This window comes from Sphaerodactylus townsendi, linkage group LG12 (genome assembly GCF_021028975.2).
Source record: "Sphaerodactylus townsendi isolate TG3544 linkage group LG12, MPM_Stown_v2.3, whole genome shotgun sequence".
Taxonomy (NCBI): Eukaryota; Metazoa; Chordata; class Lepidosauria; order Squamata; family Sphaerodactylidae; genus Sphaerodactylus; species Sphaerodactylus townsendi.
The window spans coordinates 32303115-32329658 of NC_059436.1; the positions used below are offsets into that span (position 1 = coordinate 32303115).

Sequence of the window (26544 nt, forward strand, 5' to 3'; positions counted from 1 at the left end):
ATCCATCAGCTTCATGGACCATCCTGACCAGCCCCCTATTCCCTGGTGAGGGTTTGAGTGTCTGTGATGCTGAGAGTGGAACATTTCTCCATTATAAAGTCATGCATTTTCTCCCCACGTAAGGTCAAATCAATCCTGTGAGTGGTTATCAGAATATTCTGGGACAGCCCCATGACTTTCACAGTGGCCAACAGGAAAAAGGAAGACCCATATGAGGTGGGTTGAATCCATAAAGAAAACCACAGGTCTCAGTTTGCAAAGTCTAAGCAAGGCCGTTAATGATAGGATGCCTTGGAGGACACTGATTCATAGGATCGGCATGAGTCAGAAGTGACTTGGTAGCACTTAACACACACATTGGTAATAAAATCCAAGAGGGGGTTGGGGCTTCTTCACTTCCTGGAAACATGGAAGTGATGGAGACCAAAGCACCGTGCAGCCATCCTCAAGCACTCCATATAAGGGAGTCTTCCAAAGTAAGTCCTTGCAGAAGACACTTTACAGGAGAGACAATCTACACATGAATACAGGAAGGTTAGAAGACACTTACCTCCATCAGGCTTAGATGTATTCCTATGAGGTAGGGCATTGGAGCACTGAAAAGAAACAGAAAGAGTTGTGTTAAAAGAGCTACAACAAAAAGTTGTATGTGGGTAATTGATGGAGGGAAAGATATCCTTGGACAGTGGTCAAGACAAATATCCTTCTTCTGAAGCACATGTCACCTGACCTCAAACAATAGAAACAGAACATGTTCATGTTCCTCAGTGGTTTGGAAATCAAAGAAGAAAAATAGCTGGCGGAAATGGCACTGGCAAGACAGCTACCAAACCTGGAATTTCCAACAGGGGATTGGTTATTTGCCCTCTTGGAAATCTCATGCCAGCACCCATGAACTCAAGACATTTTTACAGTGTGTGAACACATGTAGTTGCCTCATATACAGCCAGACTCTAGTTCAGTGGTGGCGAACCTATGGCACTCCAGATGTTTATGGCCAATTGGCCATGCTGGCAGGAGCTGATGGGAATTGTAGTCCATGAACATCATAGGTTCGCCACCACAGCTCTAGTTCATCATTCTCGGTGGTCTCTACTCCAACAGCAGTTCTTCAGTCCTCTCAAGCAAAGTCTTTTCCCATTTACTTGTTATGCTGTTTAGAAGAAGCCTTGCCCCTTCCCAGGCTAACAAAACTACATCCCTGCCAAAGTAAGTACAGGATAGGATCAAATTTTTTTAAAATGACCAGCCAGACCATAAATTTGCAACCACCTCAAGTAAAAAGTCAATCCCCCGGGTCAAGTAAAAACTTCAGCCTCCTTCAAAAGGCTACCTAAGCAGTACTGCTTTGCAGAGCTTGCAAAGACAGGCAGTCTCCTCAACTACTCAGGATCACAGGAAAAATGCTCCCCAAAAAGAAGCAGCAAATTCTAATGCCCTTTGGCAGCAGAATACTGCTAGGAGGAGCTACATGAGTGCCCAGGTTCATATCAGGAGAGATGGTCCTTTAAATATGTGGGACCAAGATCATGCAGGGTTTTTAAATATAAGGAACAGTATTGGGAATTAAACCTACAAACATGCATGTAACCAGTGAAGCTGTTTTAAAAAAGGAGTGACAAGATGAAACCTATTTGCTCCAGTAAGAAGATAATAACCTATATTCAGCATAAAGTGAGGTTTCCAGATTGTCTTACAATGCAGCCCCACAAAATGTACAGTATAGTTGTCCCATGTCAAAGCTACAGTTAAGAAGGCATCCATGTTGCAAGGCCAAGTCTAAAAGGGGAGACAACTTCTCAACTAAATGCAGCTGGGGGAAAAACATACATACTGAAAACATAAGCCAAATTTTCCAGCAGGACAAGACACTCTCTTAAACAAAACTCTCAAACTCTTCAGAGTATCTATTAGAGTAAGAACCATTCAGGATCCAGAGGGTGATATACAGCCCAATCCAGAACATCAGCCTTAATTTCTTTCATGTCTGGATTCAGTTTTTGACCCCAGCATCTAGGCATTCTGGTCACTAACAAAGATCAGAGACTGACATTCATCACCCTTAATGAATACACATGCAAATATACAAAGTTGCCGGATACAGAGTCAGAAATATTGTCCCATGTTGTTTTCTCTGACTTGCAACAACTCTATAAGTCTAAGGCAGAGAAAGGTCTTGCCTGGCACTGACTATCAGAGATCCTTTCAAGTGGAAAACCTGGATATTCAAAGTGAAAACACAAAATATCAAAGTAATAGGACATTATGCAGCTCAACCAGCAGGCAGGCAAAATCCAGTGGCTTACTGCATTGTCTTACAAAAACCCAAGTGTTTTTTCAAAGTTGCTCAGATTGCCTTAGGTAGTAGTAGTAGTAGTAGTAGTAGTAGTAGTAGTAGTAGTAGTAGTAGTAGTAGTAGTAGTAGTAGTAGTAGTAGTAGAAGAAGAAGAAGAGGAGGAGGAGGAGGAGGAGGAGGTGGAGGAGGAGGAGTTTGGATTTATATCCCTCCTTTCTCTCTTGTAAGGAGACTCAAAGGGGCTTACAATCTCCTTCCCTTCCCTCCTCACAACAAACACCCTTTGAGGTAGGTGGGGCAGAGGTAGGCAGCATGGTTTACCCCTTTTCTTTTCAACAAGTTTATACAGGCAAACTGTTAAGTGCAGGACTTAGAATAAGGTATCCCATGCAAGCCTTATAATAAAGAAACAGAATGGAAGTGCTTTTGAGACCACTTCCAATATCCCAACCCTGTAGCAGTTATCTCTGATAATAGAAACATTTTTTGACAAAATGGATAATAGGAAAAGTGCACAAGCTGGAAAAACAGATGGCACAGGTATAGGATCTCCCCTATATTTCAATACAAGTTGCTTAATCAACAAGGTCTGCATGCTAGCTTCCTTTGCAATTTGCTCTACTGCCAAGGCCCTTCACTGGAAATCTCCTGACACAATTTCCTTTTATTTGTTACCAAAAATTAAGAAGTCCTACATGTAGAAAAGTTGCTGCTTCTGGGAGTTTCAAAACCCCAGTTCCTTTGCAATGGCCTACAGGGAATGGTGAGAAATCAGGAACACATTAAAGAAAACAAAAAAGCCATCTCTCCATCATCAAGCACTCTAGGACAGTTTAGTTTGCCTTTCCCATCATAGCAATATCTTCCTCAAAATACACCACCTTCCAAGGGAAAAGAGCCATGCCCCCAGTTTTAAACTCAGAACTACAACACATTTGTTTAGACACACACATCTCTGGGCTTCCTGCAGCATCTGACGTAGAGTAAAATGTGTTTCTAATTAAGTAGGTTCAGCAGCACGACAGCTTCAATGTCAAGAATACGATGTCTAAACCCCGGCAGGAAGTCTCAAGACTGCAAATGTCTCATCTCGTGAACCTCGGCGAGCATAATGAAAAAGAGCAGAAAGAGATCAGTGCTCCAGAAAACCGGGCATTTGCTTTTGGTGTCCAGAAAAACAGCCTGTCACAAGGCACAGAGAGGAACGGGATCTGTAAAACTTAATTAGCTGCTTTGTGTTGACCTGTTAGTTTTCCTCAATTAATCAAGAGATGTAGTAAGACCATGAAATATTTAATTGCAACGTCAGATCTCCTCCATCAAAGGCATCATGTTGCAAAACATGCTTAGAGGGCTAAAGAAGATGAGGAACGTTAACTGCAACAATTTATTTCTCCGGCTGAATAACTCAGGGCTTCTGAACCTTGGAATTGCCTGAATATTCGCACATGCATTCACATGTACCCGATGAGGGCTGGAATATATACGAACCATCAGATATAAAACCAGACGTAGAATTTTTCTGACATCTCGTGCACTGCAATTGATTACCCACATGATACTGAGGAAGATCGTGGTGCAGTTTCTTATAGAAAGACAAAACTTCTAGCCCAACAGAGAGCAACTGGCTGGAAACAGCAGAAGTATTTAAATGCTTCTCTCCTTCCTGCCTATCCTGCCAGACAGGATAAGAGGAAATACTTCTCGCGCAACACATAATTAACCAACAGAAGTATTCACTGACACAGGAAGTTTGGATGACGGCTGGTACAAATGGCTTTAAACAACGTTATAGACAGAAACGGAGACCTACAGGCACCCAAATGGATGTTGGGGTTGGGGCAAGCAAGAGAGGGCTGAGATTGCTGTAATGACACACACCCACACTTAATCGTGCTTTTCCACTGTCAGAATGCAGTACCATCAGAACTGCCTTACCAGTCCGGCTCCGGACATGGACATGCTCTAAATGCTTCCTGCATCTGGCATTAATAGCTGTAAACAGGCGTCACTTCTCATAAGTAGAGGAGGGGATGTGGTGCAGTAGAAAGTCTCCATGTTCATTTCCCACCATCTCCAGTTAGAAGGAGCTGAGGAAGCAAGTGCCAGGGAAAGTCTTTCTCTGCCTAAGAAGGCTAGAGATCTGCTGCTGGTCAAAGGAGACATCAAACTTGATGGGCAAACGATAATGCTATTTCACATGTTATATGTGAAGGCAAAATGATGAATAAAGGAGAGTAGAAGAAGAAGAAGAAGAAGAAGAAGAAGGAGGAGGAGGAGGAGGAGGAGGAGGAGGACAAGAAGGAGAAGAACAAGAAGGAGGAGAGTAGTAGTAGTAGTAGTAGTAGTAGTAGTAGTAGTAGTAGTAGTAGTAGTAGTAGTAGTAGTAGTAGTAGTAGTAGTAGTAGTTTGGATTAATATCCCGTCTTTCTCTCTTGTAGGAGCTTACAATCTCCTTTCCCTTCCCCCCTCACAACAAACACCCTGTGAGGTGGGTGGGGCTGAGAGAGCTCTGAAAAGCTGTGACTAGCCCAAGGTCACCCATCTGGCATGTGTTGAAGTACACAGGCTAATCTGAATTCCCCAGAAAAGCCCCCACAACTAAAGCAGCAGAGCAGGGAATCAAACCCAATTCCTCCAGATTAGAATGCACCTGCGCTTAACCACTATGCCACTGCTTGCCCCTGGCTAGCAAGAACCAGGGACAAGCATGTCAGAGATACACGGGGGAAACTGTAAAATGTTAGGAACTGGGAATTCTGAGGGCTACGAAGATAATGGACTTGCCTCTTTTAACAAATTAACCAACCAACAAATGCCTTCTGCATTTTAAAAACCTGAAGAGGTGAAGGAATGAAAAGTCTTTCTGAAAATCTCTTAATCTCCTAAATTTTCAACTACCAACTGCTTTTGCTTTCCATCTTTTCTTTCTAAAGTCACAACGGCAAGGAAACAACCCAACCAGAAATTAAAAACGAAAGCTCAACTGACAGGCAGCCAGAAATGAAGATCTAGTCTCAGAAAACACACACACACACACCCGCAGCCCCTTTACAGTACCCAGTAAGAAGCAGGAGATGAGGTCAGAGAGGAAGTGGTATACATGGTCCTGCGGCCGTAAGCCCCTCTTCAAAGTTCACACGGCATCAAAAATAGACAAACCTATTTTTAAAACAACATATTTACGGCACGCAAATTAGCGCTAACTCGATTTATTCAAGACAACTATAGTGTACGATTACTGCTCTAATTAAAGTTCACATCAGGTTATGGTAATCATTTGTTGTGATTGTAAAAGTGCAATTAGATTCTTACTGATAAATATAGGGTTCTTCCAGCCGTACTCCAGCTTGCCCGTTCAGCTAATTCACTTCCCCCGCTCCTGCTGTGTCACAGGCTCTGGGAAGCCTCTCTAAGCCAGAAGTGCCTTGCAGGGCTCTTGACTCTGTGCTCCCCTTGGGCCCACCTGCACGCCCAAACGTGGGGGCCATATGCTTAGTCCTTCATTGGGGAAGTTAGCACAGACTTAATCTTTCAAACTCCGAGTCAAAGCCCCTGTGCAGAACACTCTGCTGTCCTGACAACTTCTGGCAGAGAACACCTGAAGGAAGACGCTGGCACTGGCAGCCTCCCTCCGTGTGTTAATTACAGGCACACAGTCTATTATGCAGAGAAAGGGCACCTGCTGGCCGTGTAAATGACTGGGAACCAGCCCTTCCTGCACAGCAAGTAAAATGAAGGCTTCATTTCACCAGGAGATAATAGTTTTTTTAAGATCCGACGTCTTCTCAACATAGGGATGTACTTAACATTTAAATCATCTATAGAGGAACAAGCCACCTCAAAATTTACACGTTTCAGCATCTGGCTACTTAACTAAGAATGCTAGTCAGCTCTGCTAGGCCTTTACTTCAGAGAAACTTGAACAAATTTTTCTTCCTTTTTCTGCTGGCAGCCTTCTCTCTCTTTCAATCACATGCCAGATAATAAAGACGTTTGTCAGATGGGGGGCATTTGTAGCCAATGACAGAAGCCACTGAACTTTAAGGTAACACTTGGCTTAGATGGCCGTATATCCTTGAGGGGGGAAATTTCTATTTCAACAGGAGCTGGGTCTTCTTCTAGCTTAAAAACAATTAGACGAAACGCAGATTCCTGTGATTTTTTTCCCTTCTTTGGATTAAATCAAAAATTGGTCTTAAAAACCAGTATTTGGTAAAGAAGTCAAATGACCACCCACAATCATGTCTGCTTAGAGGACATAAACGCCAGCACATGGCAACTAAATGCGTGTTACACATGTTGGAGTTTACCACACAGAGAAGCAGCTAACTGATTGAGAGGTAAATGTTTATTAGGAAGTACATTTAGAATATGCAAGAGGGAAAAACAGCATGCTGCTATTTTGCTAGCTGGAATCTCTGCTATTAACTTCCAACAAGAAACAGGATATTGGACCTGAGAATATCAGTGGACAGACAAGAGGTGCCACCAAAAGACAGAGAGGTTACGAGCTTCAGCCCTCGCTAGCTAGCCATTTGACAGCCCCCTACTGGGTCTTCTTCTCGGGTCCTTTGCACATTAGACATTGCTGCATCCAACAAGACAGACAGGCGCCTGAATGTGGTCTTAAGAGCATGGTCAGGAACAATGGGAACAAGACCAGGAACTGCAATTTGTTGCTACAGTTCCTGCAGCAGGTCTTGAGGCAAGGCTCACTACTTTGTTTTTAAAAGTGGCTTGACACAACTGCAGTGGGAACTGGAGCAGAATACATCAGAAAGCCGACGGCCGCACACCCAGTTCCCTAAAATGCATGCCATCTATCCGCCACCAAGCACTCCAGTCTACCGTAGGAAATAGCCACGCATCCCTCTTCCAAAAATGAGGTTTAATAATTCACCATTCAGAGTTCAACATCCCCAGCCTGACTCAGATACTCACACGGGTGTCAAACGGTTTCACATCACGGAGAAGCAATTGTACCCCTCCTGCAGACAGTGCCAAATGTAATGTGGGTGTATCATACAAACACCCGATCTGCCTGATCACACACCCCCCAACACGCACGCACGCACGCACGCACGCACACACACACTTTTAGCTGAGAAATGTAGAGCCATGTTGATTTCAAACATTTACTCCCTGCCTTTCCAAAGCTTGAGGAAGCTTCCAGTACAATTTAATGAGCACCCACATCAAACATGAGGCTGCCTGCTTGGCAGAGGAAACAGGACCATGGCTTTCCTCCGATACGTGCAGACTGGCTCCACCCAAATAAGTGTTTGAACTCAGTCAAGGGATGAGTCATGTGATCCTATCACTGCGTGGTGTTCCACGACATGATTTGTTCAACAATTTACGTTGCATGTTTATCCTACCCATCTTTCAAAGATCTTAAGACACCATATACAGTTCTCTCCCTTCCTTTCTATTTTCTTGAATTCCAGAGAGGCAAGTTAAGCTGAGAGAGACCAGAACTGGCCCAAAGATCAAGTGAACTTCCTGGGTGAGGGGGACTTGAACTCAATTTCTTCCATTCTAATCCCCAAAGGCAAGACAGATTCTCTCCTGAAATACGGAGAGTGGGGTGGAGGTTCAGATTGGATGCTAACCTCCAGGAGGACCAAGTATTCTGCAGGCCCCTGCACGCCTCTTCCTTTGCAAGGACCCCTATCCCTGAACGTGCACACACACGTGCACATGCTATTGCTTAGTTCCCTCAAGAAAAATTAACAAGGGCCAGCACAAAACTAACTAGGAATGAGAGAAATGGGAGCAGCATGGGACTAGCTGGCAAATTGCAGGGGGGTTGCCAATGGAAGCGAGGGGAACTGCAGTTCAAAAGCTATTCTTAAAAATGTGGCAGGTGTTTATTGGTAAATTTCAGTGGCTGCCAAAGCTAGAAGCTTTGTATGTTGAATAATGCAGGCAGAGGGGAGGGGAGTGAGAAACCATTATTTATTCTCCGCTGAGTAAATGTATGTAACTAACCAATATTTTTGCCAACAGGATACTGTAATCAAAGGGGGGAAAATAGCTACTTTTCCCCGCTGTAATTGCATTTTGCTGCAAGTCATTTTCTCTTAGAAGCCTGAAGCAGCGAGCGCCAGCCAGCAACTTCCCATCACCACGGCCATCCCCAAAAGCACCACAATGGCAACGATCGCAGCAGAGCACTGCGGCCAGATTCAGAGTGGTAACTCTGCAGTAGCCACTTTGAAGAAGAAAAAAAGGAGGGGGTTATTTATAGGAACCCAGAACTCACCCGCCCCACTGCAATTAATACACCGGCACAATGAAACGTTTATTTAGGTACTTGTCCACCCTTCTTACATGTTGGGAAAAGAAACAGCCCTATAAACCGCATCCTCATATACACTGCATGCAAAGCCAATGGCAAGACAATAAATGCACGTTGCAATGTGAACTCCTCTCCTTTGGTGCCAAGGGAGGCGCATTTATTCATGGAAAGTTTCCTGATGATGCTCTGACTTTGTTTGCGTGGAATGGTTGCCTTTGCAATGAGGTAAGAAAAGCACCTCCGGCACCTAAAAGATTAACATATTTAGCATAGTACAAGCTTTTATAGACTAGAGGTATCAGAGGCATGATGTGCATATTCATATGATGTACACGATGATACAGAAAATACTGTAAGCAGTCAGGTCAAAGTGCATTTGCTGAATCAGGCTCTGGTCTGTACAAGCTTCTGCCACAACAGATCTGTTTGCCTCCAGGGTGACACAAAAATTCAACATCTTGAGATCACTGCAGTGATAATGGTGTGTTCTTCACTTGAAGCATGAGCCTGGAGTCACAGTTATTGGAATAAATGAATGCTGCTCTTTCAGTGAAGGTCACCCTAGTAAGTCGACCTTTGATCTCTCTTCTTGCACATCATGGAATTTTATTACTCAGTGAACGTTACACGTAGGCATTCCATGACCGTCCATCTTGCCAGGAAGGCATATTGGTCATGGTACAGCCTGGCCAATAGTCCCCCAGGGACAATTTTCCTGATGCAAGTTACCCCACACTTGTTCATTATGAAGAAAGGCATGTAAAAAATTATTTCATATGCAGGCTAATACTAGCTCAGAGTAGCAAATTTCTAATGAAAAAAATAGTGCAGGAAGAAGCAGTTAAAACTCTCCCCACCCAAATCTAAATAACATTCATGCATCCAGTGCATCTATTTTTAAGCTACACACATAGGCATGCCTCATCAAGCTCAAGCATATCATCAATAGAGACTTAAGAAGAAGAAGGAGGAGGAGAGAGTTTGGATTAATATCCCCTGTAGGAGACTCAAAGGGGCCCACAATCTCCTTTCCCTTTCCCTTTCCCTCTCACAACAAACACCCTGTGAGGTAGGTGGGGCTGAGAGAGCTCCAAAGAACTGTGACTAGCCCAAGGTCACCCAGCTGGAGTGTGCTGAAGTGCACAGGCTAATCTGAATTCCTCAGATAAGCCTCCACAGCTCAGGCAGCAGAGCAGGGAATCAAACCCGGTTCCTCCAGATTGGAATGCACCTGCTCTTAACCACTATGCCACTGCTGCTCCTCAGCCTCTACACCAGTAGCGGTGAACCTATGGCACTCCAGATGTTCATGGACTACAATTCCCATCAGCCCGTGCCAGCATGGCCAATTGGATCATGGCCAATTGGATCATGGCCAATTGGATCTGCAAGGGTCACTCCAGCATTTGAAGAGGGCAGGACTGCAGGACACTCAAACTTTAAGGGAACTGTCACTTTGGCAAAGGGATGCTATAAGATGAGGCAAGATTAAAAAAGGGAGGGGGGGCCCTGCCAGCTGTAAAAACCTCTGAATTGCATTTACGGCAGCACTGTTCTGTGAGTTGGCACAATGGAAGTCACAATAGAGGCAGGGGGAAAACAGCAAAGCATCCTTCCAACCTGAAGGCAGAACGTCAAAACAAAGCATTTGCCTTACTGCGGATGGACGGAAGCAAGGAAGGAAGGAGTTACTATATATGATTAAATTATTTTGTGAAAATATTCCATAAGAAGATAGGCTCGAGTAATTTGAAAGGCATGTAATCTTAAACTGGACCATGCGATATCTCTCAGTCAGCAGTCACACATAAACATGAACTTCTTTGACAGAGTTGAAATGCCGCATTATTTAAAAATAGCTGAAATCCTTCACATCCAAAGTGGTGCAACTTTTTAAAAAAAAAGGAAAGAAAAGGGGACATCCAACCTTACCAGCAGTAGTCCAAGAGGTGCGGAGGCAGAACTGGAATGTAAACATGTTGCCAGAACATTGGGTAAAGCATAGCTGCAGACCCATGGATACAGGCAGTTAACTAGAAAAGAAAAATATGAACGTCAATACACACATAAATAAGTGATGGAGTGCTTTGGGGTGGATCTCCATAAGGGAAAGTGTGCACCCTTTTGACCCCACAGTCCCCACAAACTACTCATGGACCGCAAAAAGGCAAGACTCTCTGTCCTGAATGCCCCTCCCGTTGTCAATAAACTCTCACCCTACAAGAAACATAACAACCCGAGAACCTTTCAAAGTGCTGTAAATTCTTTCTGAAAGGGCTGACCTTCATCAGCAACAGCAGGTTAACAAAAGGTTGGAGGGTAGTCAAATAAATAAAACAAGAAGCTCCTGAACAAAATTACTAGCAGCAGTGAGATCCAGAGTTCACCTCCCATTACACCTCCACTACAGAACATCCAGAGCCCGTGATGCCAAGTAGATGACATCCCATTTTCCACCTTTTTAAAACCTAAACTTTCTGCTGATCAGAGGTGTACCAGGGGTAAATGGCGCCCGGAGACAAATTGTCTCCAGGTCGCCCCTAGGCTCTGCCCCCACCCCGCCCATCTCAGCTTCACCCCCACTGCCCTCAACCCCAACCATGTCACCATGGACATGGGCAAGGTTTAGGGTGCCCACATCCCCCCCAGACTCTCCCTGCCGGCTGGGCAGGGAGGGAAGGGAGGGAGGAGTCCAGGGCGGGGTTGAGGGCGCTTGGAGGCAGCAGGAAGTCCTGCTGTCTCGTCATTTTTGCATGCCTCGGACGGGGTCGAGGTACGCAAAAATGATGAGACAGCAGGACTTCCTGGTCACGTGGGGGGCTGATTTTGCACCCCCCACGTGACCAGAAGAGTGGCGCCCGGGGACAAGGGCGCCCTTGTCCCTAGGCTGATACGCCACTGCTGCTGATGTAAGTTTGTTCATAGTAAAGCATAACAAAAAACTGGCTGCCGGATCTGGACCAATCGGGGATATGGCCAGATGTGGAGACTGAACAGGGCACAGGAACATCTCTGAACCTCATTGGAAGAAAGCGAGTGTAAAAGTGAATAAAAATAAATTTCACCATTTGCTATTTGAAAAACAGATGGAATTCTCTCCCCGCCCCCTCTCTTTCTTTTCTTCCCCCACAGTTGCAACCAGGCAAAGGCTGAACGTGCCAAGTGTAATCCCTCTGTGGGTTTTCGAGACTGAGATACAAAGCCCTTAATGTGAAAGCCAGAACTTTATACAGTGGGCCAGAGAAACACAGAATTATTTAGAGTGACTAAGACACAAGGCATCCATGCTCATAATGGCTGTGAAGATACTGAGGCTGTCACACCTCCATAGCACAACTTCCACCAATGTATTTCTCTGATGAAGTTACTCTTCTTATTCTGCCCCTCCTCCCTCCCAGCAAAAAAAGTAAGTGCTCTACTGCCAACACTGATTTTTTTTAAATATACCAATCTAACTTTTGCCTTCTATATGGTTTTCAAACAGCATCTCTCTATGCCACTGAACACAAAAAGGAACCTGTTAGCAACTGTTCAGTGAGGGGTGTGGCCTTCATTATCAGTATGAAGCTTTGGAGAGGCAATCTTCTGCTAGCAGGAATGGAGGAAGAATGAAAAAATGGATCAAGCAGCTAATGGCCTGAAACACTGAATTCGTTTGTTATTTCCCCACTTTCCCCCACAGTCCTTTGTGGCTATAAATACCAGCTTTCCTAGCAAAAGTGGAAAATTAATCCATTTGAATCATAAATGCTTATTGTTGATTATTCATTGCCTTGCTTAAAGGCTTGGTAAACACAGCAGAAAATTATCCCAGAAAGTAACCTAAATTGTCAGATGTCAAAACTCTCTGTTTAGGGTTTAAAAAAAGGGGGGGGACATGGATCTCACTAGATGAATGATCAGTCGTCGACGCTCTCACAAAACCCTAATTCATTATGATGAAAAAGAAAGCAGGAGCAGCCAAGTGTATGGACCAGAAGAACAGGGTTGCACTTACCTGTAACTGTTTTCATCCTGTGGTGCTCTGTGCAGATACACATTTGGGACTGCCAAGATGCAAGGCGGCAGCAGAACATCATCTTGCAAACTTCTAGATAGATCTACCTATACACTGTTCATCTGTTATTTCCTGGACCATCTTTGTTCTAGAACGCTCCGTTTGGGTCCTTCTGCCTACCTAGTTATGTCCTCAAGGCCCTAAGACCCAAGTGGAGGATTCTGGAACAAAGACAGCCCAGGAAATGGGAGATGAATTCACAAATCTCCTGTCATCTTTATCCTAAACAGGGTATAGGAGCGCTCCTCCTCCCCTTGAGAATGGAGTCCGGGCACTTTTCATGAACAAAAACCTGTGAGCAAGGGGGAGCAGCACACTATCCCTCAGTTCTCCAGTAGCCATCGTGAGAAGACCTACTTGAGAAACACAAACACTGTGAAAATACTAGGCAACTTGCTGCAGGGATGGAAGGAGGGATGTGTGTCTTCACAGAGTACCACTGGATGAATAACAGCTCCAGCTAAGTAACCCTGCTTATCATCTGCGTGGTCCCTGTGCAGCCCCACATTTGGGAGAGTAGCAAGCTCACTCACTACTGGAAGGAGGAGCGAGTTGCCTATTTGAACAGTGATTGTAATATTGCTGTCCTACAGCTGCTGCTCTTCTGGAGTCTACGTCAACTGCATAATGCTTCACCAATGTCAAGCAGGAAAACCAGGTTGCCGCCTGACAGATGTCTCTGAGGTTGATGGATTCATTGAAGGTGGCAGAGACAGCTTGGGCCCTTGTGGAGAGTGTCCTACTGGAAAGGGGACATTTAACCCCAGCATGTTCAAACACTAAGCAGATAGCCACAGTGATCCATCACGATAGTGTTTGGGACAATACTCCTTTGTCTTGGTTCGACACTTAAAACCCACAGCAAATTAGTATCCTGTCTGAACTGCTGCGTACATTGTGTATAAAATAAAAGTTGTCTGCCCAGTGTAAACTCTGGTTTGTATGTTTTTTGCCATTTTTTTCCTGATACTCTGGCAAGGACCCAATATAAGGAGACATTCAGTCCCAAAGAAAAGTTTGTGTCTGCTCATGATACCTAAATATTAGCAATGCAAAAATCTAATGCAACAAGCGAGTATCGTTTCCTGCCCATAATGTCTAACTTCCACCCGTCACGGTCTATTGGTGAAGAGTGATTCCCTGCCCAATATCTGCTGAGAAGGGAGTCGGTTATAATATGCTGAACTTGAGGGTGACGAAAAAGAAAGGAACAATTGTCAGGCTTGACCCTATATGAATGTTCCAATTTCCTAGTCACTGTGGGTGCTGTACAATTATCATGGCCTTACTTCAAAAAACCCTTAATGATGGGTAAACAGATGGCAGATATATCCTTAGTATTTAAAATATCAAGAACAGTATTATCATCAGATTTTAGGCACTGGCCATTCTGACCAATAGTTCAGTGAATGATCTGTTATCTTCAGGAGGAGAGATGGTCTGGTTGTCCCCCACAGCTTCATCAGGTGATGGCATAGATGGGTTGTCAGAATCATCCTCAGAGGGATGCTCCTCCTCCAACAAATATGAGGGGAGAATAAAGTCCTCATGTCGGGCAGAGAGATGAGTCTCATGTCTGGAAGCAGAAGGAGAGCTTGGGGTACAACCCTGCCTGTCCTTATCATAAAAAATAGGTGGCATCCAGGAACTTGAGTGCCTATATGAAGATGAGGAACTCCATCGCTGCCAATCCCAACGGCGAGAGGACTTCACCTCTGGAGACTGTGACAACTAATTTCTAGATGACTTCTTGTGGGGCAATTGACAGTAGAACAGACACCAATGTCAGTCATCAGACGGACCTCCGCCACATGCTGATCAACGGAAGCCCCTTCATTCATTCTTGGCCATTTTCATATTACATTTTACACATTTCTGGAAAAGAGCCGTGCCCTTTTCCATGGTGAAGTTGGAATGACAAAGAAAAAAATACCAGAAGAAGGGGGAACACTCATAGCTAGAACCGTCTAGAAGCTTGCAAGATGACATTCTGCAGCCGGCCTGCATCTCAACAGTCCCAAACGTGGCCAGAACAGAGACCATGCAGATGAAGCTGAGTTGATGAAATGCTACAACTGATCTGCACCGCTTAATCTAGAACAGAGGTTCTTAACCTGTGGGTCGCGATCCCTTTGGGGGTCGAACGACCCTTTCACAGGGGTCGCCTAAGACTCTCTGCATCAGTGTTCTCCATCTGTAAAATGGATACATGTTAGGGTTGGGGGTCACCACAACATGAGGAACTGTATTAAAGGGTCGCGGCATTAGGAAGGTTGAGTACCACTGATCTAGAAGATGCACGACCACAATCCCACTAAGGGTGAGCAAAGCACATTTCTGTACACAAGTGTTTCACAAACATTCTAGCTCTACCCTGTTAAAAAAATTGGTGAGAGGAAGAGTCTGAACTGGTACACAAGCAATTGCAACATGGTTCCCTACCCACCATCAGTTCAAAGCACTGCCTTTAACTGAATTTCTTCAGGATGGTGCAAAATAATGGCATGTCATGTTGGCTGTCATTGTTGACATAACATCATGACATAACGGCATTTCTCACAGTGCTTGATTGGCTCCAGTAAACATAGTGCAGTGAAGGAGTTTTTCAGGAAACTTTTTCAATTACATTCTGGCACACACACTTGTACTTTAAATTGACAGCAACTTTTTATGTATGCTAAACTGAATTGGCCTGAATAAGATACAACAATTGCTTCAGTACAAGTCAAAAGAAAAGTCAAGGGAGGGGGAGGAAAGGAGGAGTATGAAGGTATCATAGAAGCACCCTAGTACATTTTGGTACCCAACTAAGTCATATCAGGTCTCTATTTCTGGAAGAGATGTCCTGAGTTCCACACACATTATGAAAATCCTCCTTTTATTTGAATAATCCTTTTTCTATTTGACCAAATGAACAAAGCTTCCTAAGCGAAGGAGGTAATTTAGTCAGGGGCATCTTCTGATTGGGTGCCTTGAAGAGTCTGGAAGAGTCTTTTTCAATTGCCTCAGGCTTTGTATTTGGTGCAGATAAAGCACCTTCCATAAAGCACCCCATAGATTAATGTAAACCTTGCAGCCGTGTAATACCAACTCAAGTATGACAAAGTAGTGGGAATGCTTCTGAATTCCCCCAGAACATTTCATCTAGCTGGATTTTAGTCTACAGACAAGAGACTGTATGGGAGATTCAGACGACAGTGTCACCAATACATTGATGGCACACAACATTACTTCTCCCTTTTATTCTGATCCAGGTGGGGCTATCAAGGCTTTGACCCAATGCTTAGATGCTGCAATGGAGTTGGTTAGAATAAACAAACTGAAATGTAATCCAGATAAGATGGAGTTGATAATGATAAATTACTTGGCAGAAAACAAGAAAGAGTTGGTCCAGTGGGAGCATGAATTTTAATTCAGTTCTGAGACCCACATGCATTTTGCATATGATTCACCAGGGGCAGGAGGGGGGGAGCTGGCTGTGAAATATCATATCCTTAACAGTTTCCACAGCAACAGAGTTTGAGCAAAACTTGGCAAATCATATAGCTAGGCAAATGCCCATTCAGGATTGGAACTTGGGAGGTGCTTCTAGGGGGCAGACTCATTTTATAATCTCAATAGCATCCATGAGACCAACCTGACAGATCTGTCTACTATTGGATCAGACAGATTTGTTCACTAGCACCCGTGCTGCGTTCTGGTTGCTTCCAAATTAGACTTCTACAATGTGTTCTACGTGGGGCTGACCTTGAAGGACAGCTAGAAACTCCATGTGGTCCAAAACGTAGCTACCAGTATTGTCACAAGAAATGAACAGGAAGGAGCAGATCTCGTCCAAGTTCCAACAACTTCATCAGCTTTGTTTTTGGAGCTAAGTTCAAGTTGTTGTTTTTAACATTTAAATCCTCTAAGAGATTGGGGCCCATGTACCTAAGGAAGCATTAGTTCATGTTGGGAGCAGTGATTTTCAATAAAATAGCACACTTTATATGATTAAAATGAAAATTGGTTTTATTTCCTTTATATTTAGTTAGGTACATTTCTGTGAGGTAGAATTTTCTCTTCTAGGTTTTTCTCTGGAGGCTTTCAGCAGCTTGCACACTAATTGCCTCCCTCCTCCCATGCACCCTGAAGATGATTTCATCAAGATTACAATAACCCCGGACCTCCAACCACAAAGGACAATGAACTCACAAAAGAGAGTGTGGGATTCTTTATTGTGTTGTAACATCCATACCCCAGAAGATCTGGCAGTTGGCTCTGCCCCTGCTTTTGTTTCAACTATTTCAGCTCGACAACAGGCCTGGGCAGGAGCCCCAGGCAATGGGTGCATCCTTCAGCAAGGTCTTCTTGAATAAATATCATCAGTGCCCAAGATAAGGATTCTTTTCCCGCCTCGAATTTCCCGCCAAAGTTTCGTTGGTAGCATAGTATCTTCGCCAGCTTTCATTCACTGTCTTCTAAGTACTCTGTATTGTGTTTTAAATCATTTTTCATTGTTTTTGACTGCCCTGTATTGTGTACCTGTTTTTGACTGCCCTGTATTGTGTACCTAACTCCACTACCAGGAGTTACTATTCCAACACTGATGACCTCGTTTTGTTGTACCTTTGAAAACTCCTATAAGAACCCTGCAAGTTGCTCGGTCCTGCGCAGCTGCTCTAGCGAAAGTTATAGTGGAGATTATTTGGTGTGACAGTAAAAGTATTTTCACTGAGAAAAACCCTGCTTGCTGGGTCCTTATTGCTGTGAGACTGAATTACTATATTAATTCACTCTTTTGGTCAGTGAATGTTGCCCTAGCAAACAGGTAACAATGTTAACATGCCACCCAGCTGCCAGAGAAGGTCTGCTCTGGTACCATTATAGGAAGACACCATACAAGCATCTTCCAGGAACAGTGTGTCCCTCTGCATGCACACAAACATTATGGAACTCCCTCCTTTGGGAAGTCCAGATGGCAATATCAGAGATTAGTAAAAACAATCCCCTGTGGTTTCAGGCTTTTAATGAGAACTTGTACCGATGTCTTTTAATTTGAAAGCGTTTAGTTTGACTTTCAATGAGCATAGATGAATTTGGGCTGGTGGTATGATCTGTTTATACTGCTGGTTTTTATGTTGTAACCTACACAGAAAATAGATGCATATGAGAGAGCTATTTCAGGGCATGATCAGAAATCTCCAAACACTGATACTGAATTATTATTATTTTTCTTCCCCCATCCTCCTTTTCTTTTTTTGCCACAAACCTTCCACTAGATTAGATAATTCAGGGGAAGACAAATATTTGATGAATACTTTGTGTTATCTGGTGTGTAACAGAAAGTATTACATGGTGGTGGATTTTGTCTGATTGGCCAACACAGCTATCTGTGATCCATTTACACACTGATGGTTTAAATACTACCACCACCATAGTGAAGACTAAATATACCAAGAGTGTCAAACATGTGGCCAGGAGGCCGGATTTGGCCCCTTGAGGGGGCTTATCAGGCCCATTAGTCAGCTGAGGCAAGCCCCCCCCCCCCTCCAGATTGGAAGCAAGGGGAAGGTTGCCTTAGCTGGCTCATGGGCCAGATAAGCCCTCTTAAGACAGCCCCCCTCCCTGCTGCAGGCTTGCCAATCCAGGCACCACTCCTCCTGGCGCCATTCTGGGCCAGCCGAGGTAGCCACTCTCCCTGCGAGGCCAGTCCAACCAAATCACATTTATGTCATATCCAGCCCTCATAACAAATGAATTCAACACCCCTGGAATACAGGGCCTTTCTTTGACAAACAGTATCTACATATAGTTACCAAATTAGCATTAGATGTTTCCGTGAGGAAAAACAATGCAGCAAAAAGGGCCTCTTGGTTCTGCTAATGAACCTGATTGCATTTCCCCAAAGAAAGACACACTTACTGCCCAGCAGTGGCCTACATGGGTAATATCCTGTTGAGGAGGTTTATGTTAATTTCTGTGACCCAATGGGTCAGATAATGTACATGGGAAGTATAAAAGTAAACAAATTAAGGATTTAATGCTTTGCCAGCCAAAGAGTATTGCCCTGTTTCCAAACAAAGGGTCTCTTAATATCTATAGCATATCATCTCCTTGCAAGGGCCTTTCTCCGCAAAGTTAAACAAGGCTTAGGAAGAGCTTGCTTGTTTGGAATTCTAGTTGAACTACCAAGCTCTACCAAGAATGATTTTTGTTAGCTTCAGTGATTGGGCATTTGTGAGCTTCTTAAAGTATTAACCAATGCAACAACAACAAAAAAATCCCCAAATGTATAAATAGCTACACTGCTATTTATTTGAAAGAAAATGGGAACACACGTTTGAAGCATGGATTTCCCCCTCCTTGTTAATCACAAGCGGGGACCTTCTATTCTTGGAAGGTAACTGCTACAAAGAAAAGAAAGAGCAGACTACCCAGCACATTTGTAGCAGACGTCATCTGATTAGCAACGGCTGAACAGAAAACACACTGTTAATAATAAGACAACCTGAGAAATGACTGACTGTCAAAGCTGAAGGATTCCAGCAGGCTGAAAATGAGATTGGTCCCACTGTGCAGCCTCCTGTGGTTTCTGGGGTGGGGGTGGGGCGGGAACAAAGAAAGCTCATGCCCCCACACGTATCAACCGATAACACCTTAAGTGTCTTAGACCCTCCTGAGTGCCTAAATTGTGCCCTTGCTTAAGCTCAGCCAGAACCTTTAGGATCAACTAAGATGACCCTACAAGTCCCGTGGTGGCTGTCCTGCTCTACTAGGGCTTCTGGAGTGTTTTGGTCAAATCAGTTAGTTAAAAATCTGGAGGCATCAGAACAAGGGGAAACCATTCTGTCTAGCCTGATTGATCCACGTATTTCCTCACGGTGGGGTTTTATGTGCCTGTTAGAAGCAAACAGTGCAACGTGAAGGAAAAAGTTCACAACAGTTTTCTAGAGGTTTGGAAACATTCTTCAATTAGCTGTTAATTGTTAGTCGACCAATCTTTGAGCCCAGCAACCAGAAAGCTTGCTTAATTTTCCCACCTGGGCAGGCTTGATAAACCGGATACCTTCCATACAGAATGAAGGAAGTCCATATCCCTCCCATAATCATTTGTTCCTCCGCACCTAATCTCGTCAATTCATTTCTTTCCATCTTCCCTTAAGTATCCCTGTCAACTGCCTAACACAGGGCTCGGAGTAAACAAGGAGCCGAAAACAGATAAGTGCTCATTCCACAAAAAATTGTTTGGTAACTTTCCGGGACCTTGGCTTCTGTGGAGTGCAGTTGGAAGCCAAATAACGTTGCTTGTTCCTGTGGCTGCAGGTGGCAGGGAGCACCCCCCAGCCTCAGCCCAACACTTCCAGCCTGCTTCAGAAAGCCGTCATTCCAATCCTTCCTCCTGCATTGAAGAGGAGAAAATGCAGCAAAAACAGAGCCCCCCCCCCCCCCGCCCGCCTTCATCCCCCTCCTCAACACTGCTCAGAAGCTAAACATGTTTTTAAGTGCCTTGGAAGGGGAAGGGAAGGAGGAGGGAGATGAGCAGAAGCCGTTCTGCGAATGAGTTGCTTCTGGAAACAGAGACCTTTAGAATTTTTCAAAACATCAAAAAAGCTTCTGCAGCCCCTACTTCTTGGAGTCAATGTTCCCATCCTTTTTTTGGTGTTAGTTTTGTTTTTGATTTGGGTTCACATCTGAAATGCATGAAGCCCTAAGCAAAGGCCCTGTGTAATATACGCTGCCGCACCTAAAAGCTTATCACAGTCGCTTTGCTCATTGCCACAACTGGGGAAGAAGGAGGAGAGCGGCTCAGAGGTGGGTGGCAGCAATGACTTGTTCCCTCCAGCTTATCTAGCAACAGGTGCCGCTCTTTTCCTCATCATTAACTTCGGTACGGCTTGTTTCCGTTGTCCCCGTCACCTGTTTTCTAGGCATAATAACGGCCGTAATCAAGAGCAGACTCTAGGACTACAGAATCGCTCCCGGGCCAGATAATAGCAGACAACAAGGAAACAGGAGCTTCAAAAATGCCTTTCAAGTATTTAAGTCTGCAACATTAAGGAGAACAAATTTTGATTCGCCATTCATCTAGGAAAACCACACAAAAAAAATCAATCAAATATCCATTTACAGAAGAGAACACAGGAAAAACTTAATATTTTCTTCTGTTCGGGGAAATAAAAATCACACACTTATCGACTGCTGAAACCTTGAAATGCACAGACCTAAACTTTGAACTAAACCAAGCCTCGCATGTGTGCATGTGTGTATGTGTTGTGTTTTTTAAAGTAATGATTGTGGGCCATTTTTAGAGCTGATGAGCCTTTGAGTGGGATGCGGCTTTCATCTCTCAGGTACTTGATGGACTCTAAGTAGCATTAAGCCTGCATCCTTGTCCAGCAAAATTACGAAAAATGCAGTGCTCACACACAATATCATCCACCCTTAGAGTTTATCAAGAAAAGGTCACGAGAAGATCCATCTGAAAGCATTTATCAATTTTAAAAGAAAAAAAAGTTAGAGCATGAGGGCACGAATCAGGCCATGGCTAACGCCACAAATGTTATTATGAAACACCTGCATCAAGAGAGAAAAGTCTGTATCTCAAACATTTCAGAGGCCAAGAGGTCTCAGAAGGCTCCCATCCTGATACAAATGAAAGAGACCACTAATACGACCAGTCAATACACACAAAACCCCCAGACAGCACTTGAAGTAACAAGTCAGTTGTGGGGGGGCAGTCATCCTAAGACTGTGGTGGCGAACCTATGGCACTCCAGATGTTCATGGACTACAATTCCCATCAGCCCCTGCCAGCATGGCCAATTGGCTGATGAGAATTGTAGTCCATGAACATCTGGAGTGCCATATGTTCGCCACCATTGTCCTAAGGCAAGGAGCATGCTGGCAGCAGGGGCAAGAACCCTAGACTCTCACCCCAGTCTGAAGGCACTAATTAGTACTTCAGTTCATGTTTTATCTAGCACCACCTTTCCTCAAAATAATGCATGTTGGGGCGGGGGAATCCCATTTTATCAACTAACCTACCAAGCCATCACACTGCTGTTCCACAGTGGCCCTCCCAAGACTCCCGCCCCCCAAAGTACCATCATGTCATTGCCCAAACAGAACCACATGCCTCCCCATCTACTTACAGTGCTTAGCTTACTACAGCAGATGAGGATACGGCGTTCGTACAGCATACTGGCATAGAGGTGCAGCATATTGTTCACATCCACAGCTACAAAATACTCAGTCAGATTTCTCTAGGGAAAGAAGCAAGAAAGAACTTCATTTTTAAAAGCCAAGGACGTGAAGTCAGCATACCCCCCCAAAAAAACTCTTGCACAAAAGCTGGCACAAAAAGTATTACAGCCAACAGGATCTCAGAACAGAGTTATTTTCTGTCAAGATGCTGCAAGCCACAGCTAAAAGGTCCATCGGGCCTTTCTTGTAATCCTAGACAAGGCAGGGTTAAGGAGGCTTATCTAAGATGCAACTTGAAGAATAGTGAAGGACACTGGTTTGCCCAAAAGGGCCCATTCATACCACAAAAGGACATGGCCATTAAGGTTTCCAAGGAACTGTGAAAGAAGCAACTTCATAATATAGCGAATCAGTAATGACAGCTGGGTAGATGGCCATTAAGCCAAACAGAATCTCACACTGGAGAGTTCAGCTGATCTTTTTATACATAGCTATGAGGTACAGGGCACAACCGTGAGTGAGTGTATTAATAAAAGCACATTGAGCTTCATTTGAAAAATTCAAGTGAGACCTTAAGTCTTTGGAAAACTGAGTAAACAAGGACACACACATATACGCTTTAAAAAAAATGACAAAGAGCAAATAGAATTTAAAAGCCTGGAGAAACCCATTAACACTTTTGACAGATCCAAAGATAACTCTTTAAAAACCCCAATACTTGGCCCGACAGTTTGCCAAGAAGCTTCATACTGTGCCGAAATATGTTCCACAGCTTGCAGTCCAAATACAAAGGGAAAACTACAGACAAAAAATTAAGTCTGGGCTTTGCAGAGATCTGTTGTGTTTTGTGATTTGAAAAAAAAAATTAACACACAGCAACACACCCACGCACACATGATAATAAAAGGGCACACCGGTGCACCCGAGTCACTCAGGTCTCATTAAACAGCTTGCAATAGGGAGGCGAATACCACATCCAGGTAGAAAAAGAAAGGCAGAACAGATTTTGTCAAAAGCCTCACTCAATTGGCATGTCCTCCTTTCTTTTCCGTAGTTCTTGTCCCATCTGTGCCGATTAGGCAAGATGTTTATAGCTAAACAGAAGCCATTCAGAATGCTTCATGGCTCAGTGATACGAAGAATACTGTGTTGAGACAACACCATAGGGCCAGTCAATGGCATTTTAGCGTCTGTGATAGAAAATCCACCAATCGCCCTTTGCTCAGGCATGTTTGAATGAGGCTTGTGCAAGAAATGGAGTACACTGCAAGACTCAGTCTGTCTCTTGCTCTGCCACTAGCAGAAGCAGATACCTGTGTAAGAAAGACTGGTCCAAAAATGGCAGAAGGAGAAGTTAACAGAACAAAATGCAGGAAGAGGATGTGGCGGTTTAATAGGGCTCTGCTGAGTTTGCAGGGCTTCATAAAAAGTGACTGTAAAAGACAATGCTCAGAATCCCTAATAGAGGAACTTTCAGAAGAGCGTACTTGCACTCCACAAAAAGCTGCCAGCACTGAGAGATCAAAGACGGCTGGGGCATGCTTCACCCCTAGCACAGCCAGGGAAGGAATTATAAGATTAATGCACGGTGGATAATGAACTTCTCAAGTGGCCCAAAAACTGAGCGGAAAAAAGCTAGATGGAAAGCTAGCCGGGATACAGCAAAGTAGTTCTCCCCATAAGGAGGGTATATTAGGGGAAAATTGGGGTCTGAGTGTTTCTTGGAACTGTCATACCTTGCAGGGAAGGCCTGCAACAGATAGACTCATCAGTTAACAATGCTACCCAAAGGGAATTCACTTAGAGATCAAAGTACACAGCAGCCTCTATCAGAGAGAGGAGGATCAGGCCTCACCCAGAGAGGGCAGAATCGTGCAATATTAGGAAAATTCCCACCGTTCCTCTTACCCAGTGAAACACTGAAACAGAGTCACAGTTAAAAAAAACCCAGTTTATTCAACAATAGAAAAAAACAGGTCAGAAACCTTCCGTCAACTCTCGAGAGGCAAGAGACTGTTTTCTTCCCAAGGGCAAGTCCCTTCCCAGCCTCCCGAGGCAAGAAAGCGCCTGCCACAGAACCACACACAGAGAAGATACCTGTCCCAAAAGATCAGAGCAGCGTGCTATGATGCCCAGGGATCAGAGAGGAGCCAGCAGCAACTCCTCTGAGCAAGAGGAGCAAGTCAACCCTTTGAAGTGATGGTCCCTCACACCTGCATGACATCACCCTGGTCAAGATGAACATGCTTCTGCGTGTTGCAAGTATTTGGGGAGGGCGGAACAGGACCGGACCTTCCAGTTGAAGTAACCTTCAAGGGCATTTCAGACTCCTGTCTGCCTCTGACACAATATGATACACTTCCTTCTGGAGAGACAGGCTGTCTGTATGGTTCTAGGAAAGACAGAGAGGCCTTTATGATTCTAACATGGCCGTTACAGAAATGGCCTAGATAAGACCCAGAAAATGGTTCAGAAACAGGAGGAAAACTGCTCTGCATAGCAAGGTAGGCAGCTCTATGCTGTAGGGTTGGTTTTCTTTTCTGTCAGGAGTGTCCTGAAAAGTGGAATACACCAAGAAGATAGAAACAGAGCTGATCTATTGTGAGAAAAGGATACAAAAGTAAGAAGGCTGGACACATAAATAATTAAGTCTGAATGAGGACTATCCTTCATGCGCAAGGAATACCCCTAAAATGCAGCAAGCAGACAAGTCAGGTAGACAACAGGTCAGCTGTGACAGAAACCAAGTCCTCGTACAGGTTGTATCAATTGCTCGGCATCAGCTTACTATTTTGGAGTATTTCTTTGAGGGAATTAATCCAGTTAACTGCAATCAAACTTCTACAGATCTAGTTCCTAGTCAAGATTGAAGATTAAGGCTAACTGTACACCTGACCATTAAATAAGAATAAAGTAGAAACTGTTAAATCAGAAGGAGGGCAAAATCCATTTACAATGTTGTATCATTTTTCCCTGTAGCCCCATGTTCCTTCTCCAGGTCTAGCCAAGGCAAAGCAGCTTGCAGAAGCCAAGAACCAGCAACATTGTTCAAATGGATTTAGTTGCCTTGGACTGAAAAGCTTTTAGCAGAGAATTCATAGCCCGAGCTAGCAAAGAAGATTGCCATTCTCGCAATTAAAATTCTGCTTTGTACTATCTGTGTACCAAGTATTATTTGAATCGCATTGCTCTGGGGAAAAGATAGGCTCTGAACACCAAGAAGAAACTGTGGAGAGTGCATCAACTAGTCTTGAATTCAACAGGCTTCCCCTCTTCAGCATTTGTTTTCCATTTGCTTCTCTTCGCTCCAAGACCCACATTTGAAAAGTTTATGAGTCTACATTTTTCATTACATCCCCTACTCTGTTTTGCTTCTGCAGAATGTTTTCAGCCTTCTTAAGGTAACTTCTCTGGAGATACCTCAAGAACAATGCTGTGGATATTACCCAAAACAAGAGATGTATTGTGGGAAAATGGCGCCTAGGGGCAACACCTGCTCCGGGCACTGCACCCCCTACCCCCGCGCCCTTGAGTCAAGGGGCGCCCAGTGGGCCTGCAGCAGGCTTCAGCATGTGGGGGTGATTTTGCGGCCCCGCACATGACCTGATGGGTGGCGCTCAAGGACAGGGGACATCTCCTGTCCCTCTGGCAGGTACGCCCCTGCTCAAAACTGCTGTAATCGTTCTCTAACATGAATTCTCCTTCTCTGACCTACACCAACACTAAAAGATGTCTTCAAATACCTTAAGTTAAGCCCTTTTTACAGACTGAAAGTCCCGTATTTATAACCTTTTCCAAGTTTTTCTGGCATAGAACCTTGGGGGTTTCCTAATATCCTTTGATTCACAAGTATTCAGAATATCTACTGATCAAATATTACGGGAAGTTGACTCAGACATTGGGATTCTAGCCAACAAACACTAGCAGACAGAAAAGGCAGAGGGTGGATAGAAGGCTGTTTCTGAAAACAACTTGTGTGTGTGTGTGTGTGTCCATGCACGTGTGCACACAAACATGTGGCTTTGCGCATAATCAGCCACAAGAGCTTTAAAAAGCAGGATTTCCAGTCTTGGACTGTAACTGCTGCATGTGCTTCACTTTACTCACATGTAAACTGAATGCAGCAAGCTTGAGCGCATTTTTTTCAAGAAGTGGGTACAGAACTGGTTGATAATGTTTAATAATTATTTTTTGGTGTAGCCAACCATGCATCCACACGCACAGGTTTTACACCTGGGAACACCTTTAGAAAATCCAGCTCTTAAAGCTTTGGAGTTGGCAAACTACATACCTTCATGGGGCAGTATACCCTAACTCTAAGTACAGGACTGCTTTGAAACTGAGAAACAACAGGAATAGAACTGAAGGCGTTGTTATGATGGAGAGACCTCTTTGATCACCCCTTCCATGAGAAGGTATCAAATCCTCACAAAAGAACAGACTGAAGGAAATGTACCTCCTCTTGCAATCCAATCCTGCAGGTGATAGATGCCTATTCAACAGGTAAGTAGGTAGGTAGGCAGGCAAGCAGAAACAGATAGAAAGGGAAAAGGAAGGAAGGAAGGAAGGAAGGAAGGAAGGAAGGAAGGAAGGAAGGAAGGAAGGAAGGAAGGAAGGAAGGAAGGAAGGAAGGAAGGAAGGAAGGAAGGAAGGAAGGAAGGAAGGAAGGAAGGAAGGAAGGAAGGAAGGAAGGAAGGAAGG

At 44.2% G+C, this 26544-nt stretch overlaps 1 protein-coding gene across 9 annotated transcripts in view; it reads right to left on the reverse strand.

Annotated features, from left to right (window-relative positions):
* DENND1A (DENN domain containing 1A) overlaps positions 1–26544 on the reverse strand; it is a 275137-nt gene that overhangs the window by 89735 nt on the left and 158858 nt on the right. For all 9 annotated transcript variants that reach the window (XM_048513362.1, XM_048513361.1, XM_048513358.1 and 6 more), the window contains 3 exons: positions 21792–21902; positions 10533–10633; positions 551–596 (listed from right to left, as the gene is read on the reverse strand). In XM_048513362.1, coding sequence (XP_048369319.1) covers positions 551–596; positions 10533–10633; positions 21792–21902 — 258 coding nt within the window. The remainder of the gene's footprint in view (positions 1–550; positions 597–10532; positions 10634–21791; positions 21903–26544) is intronic.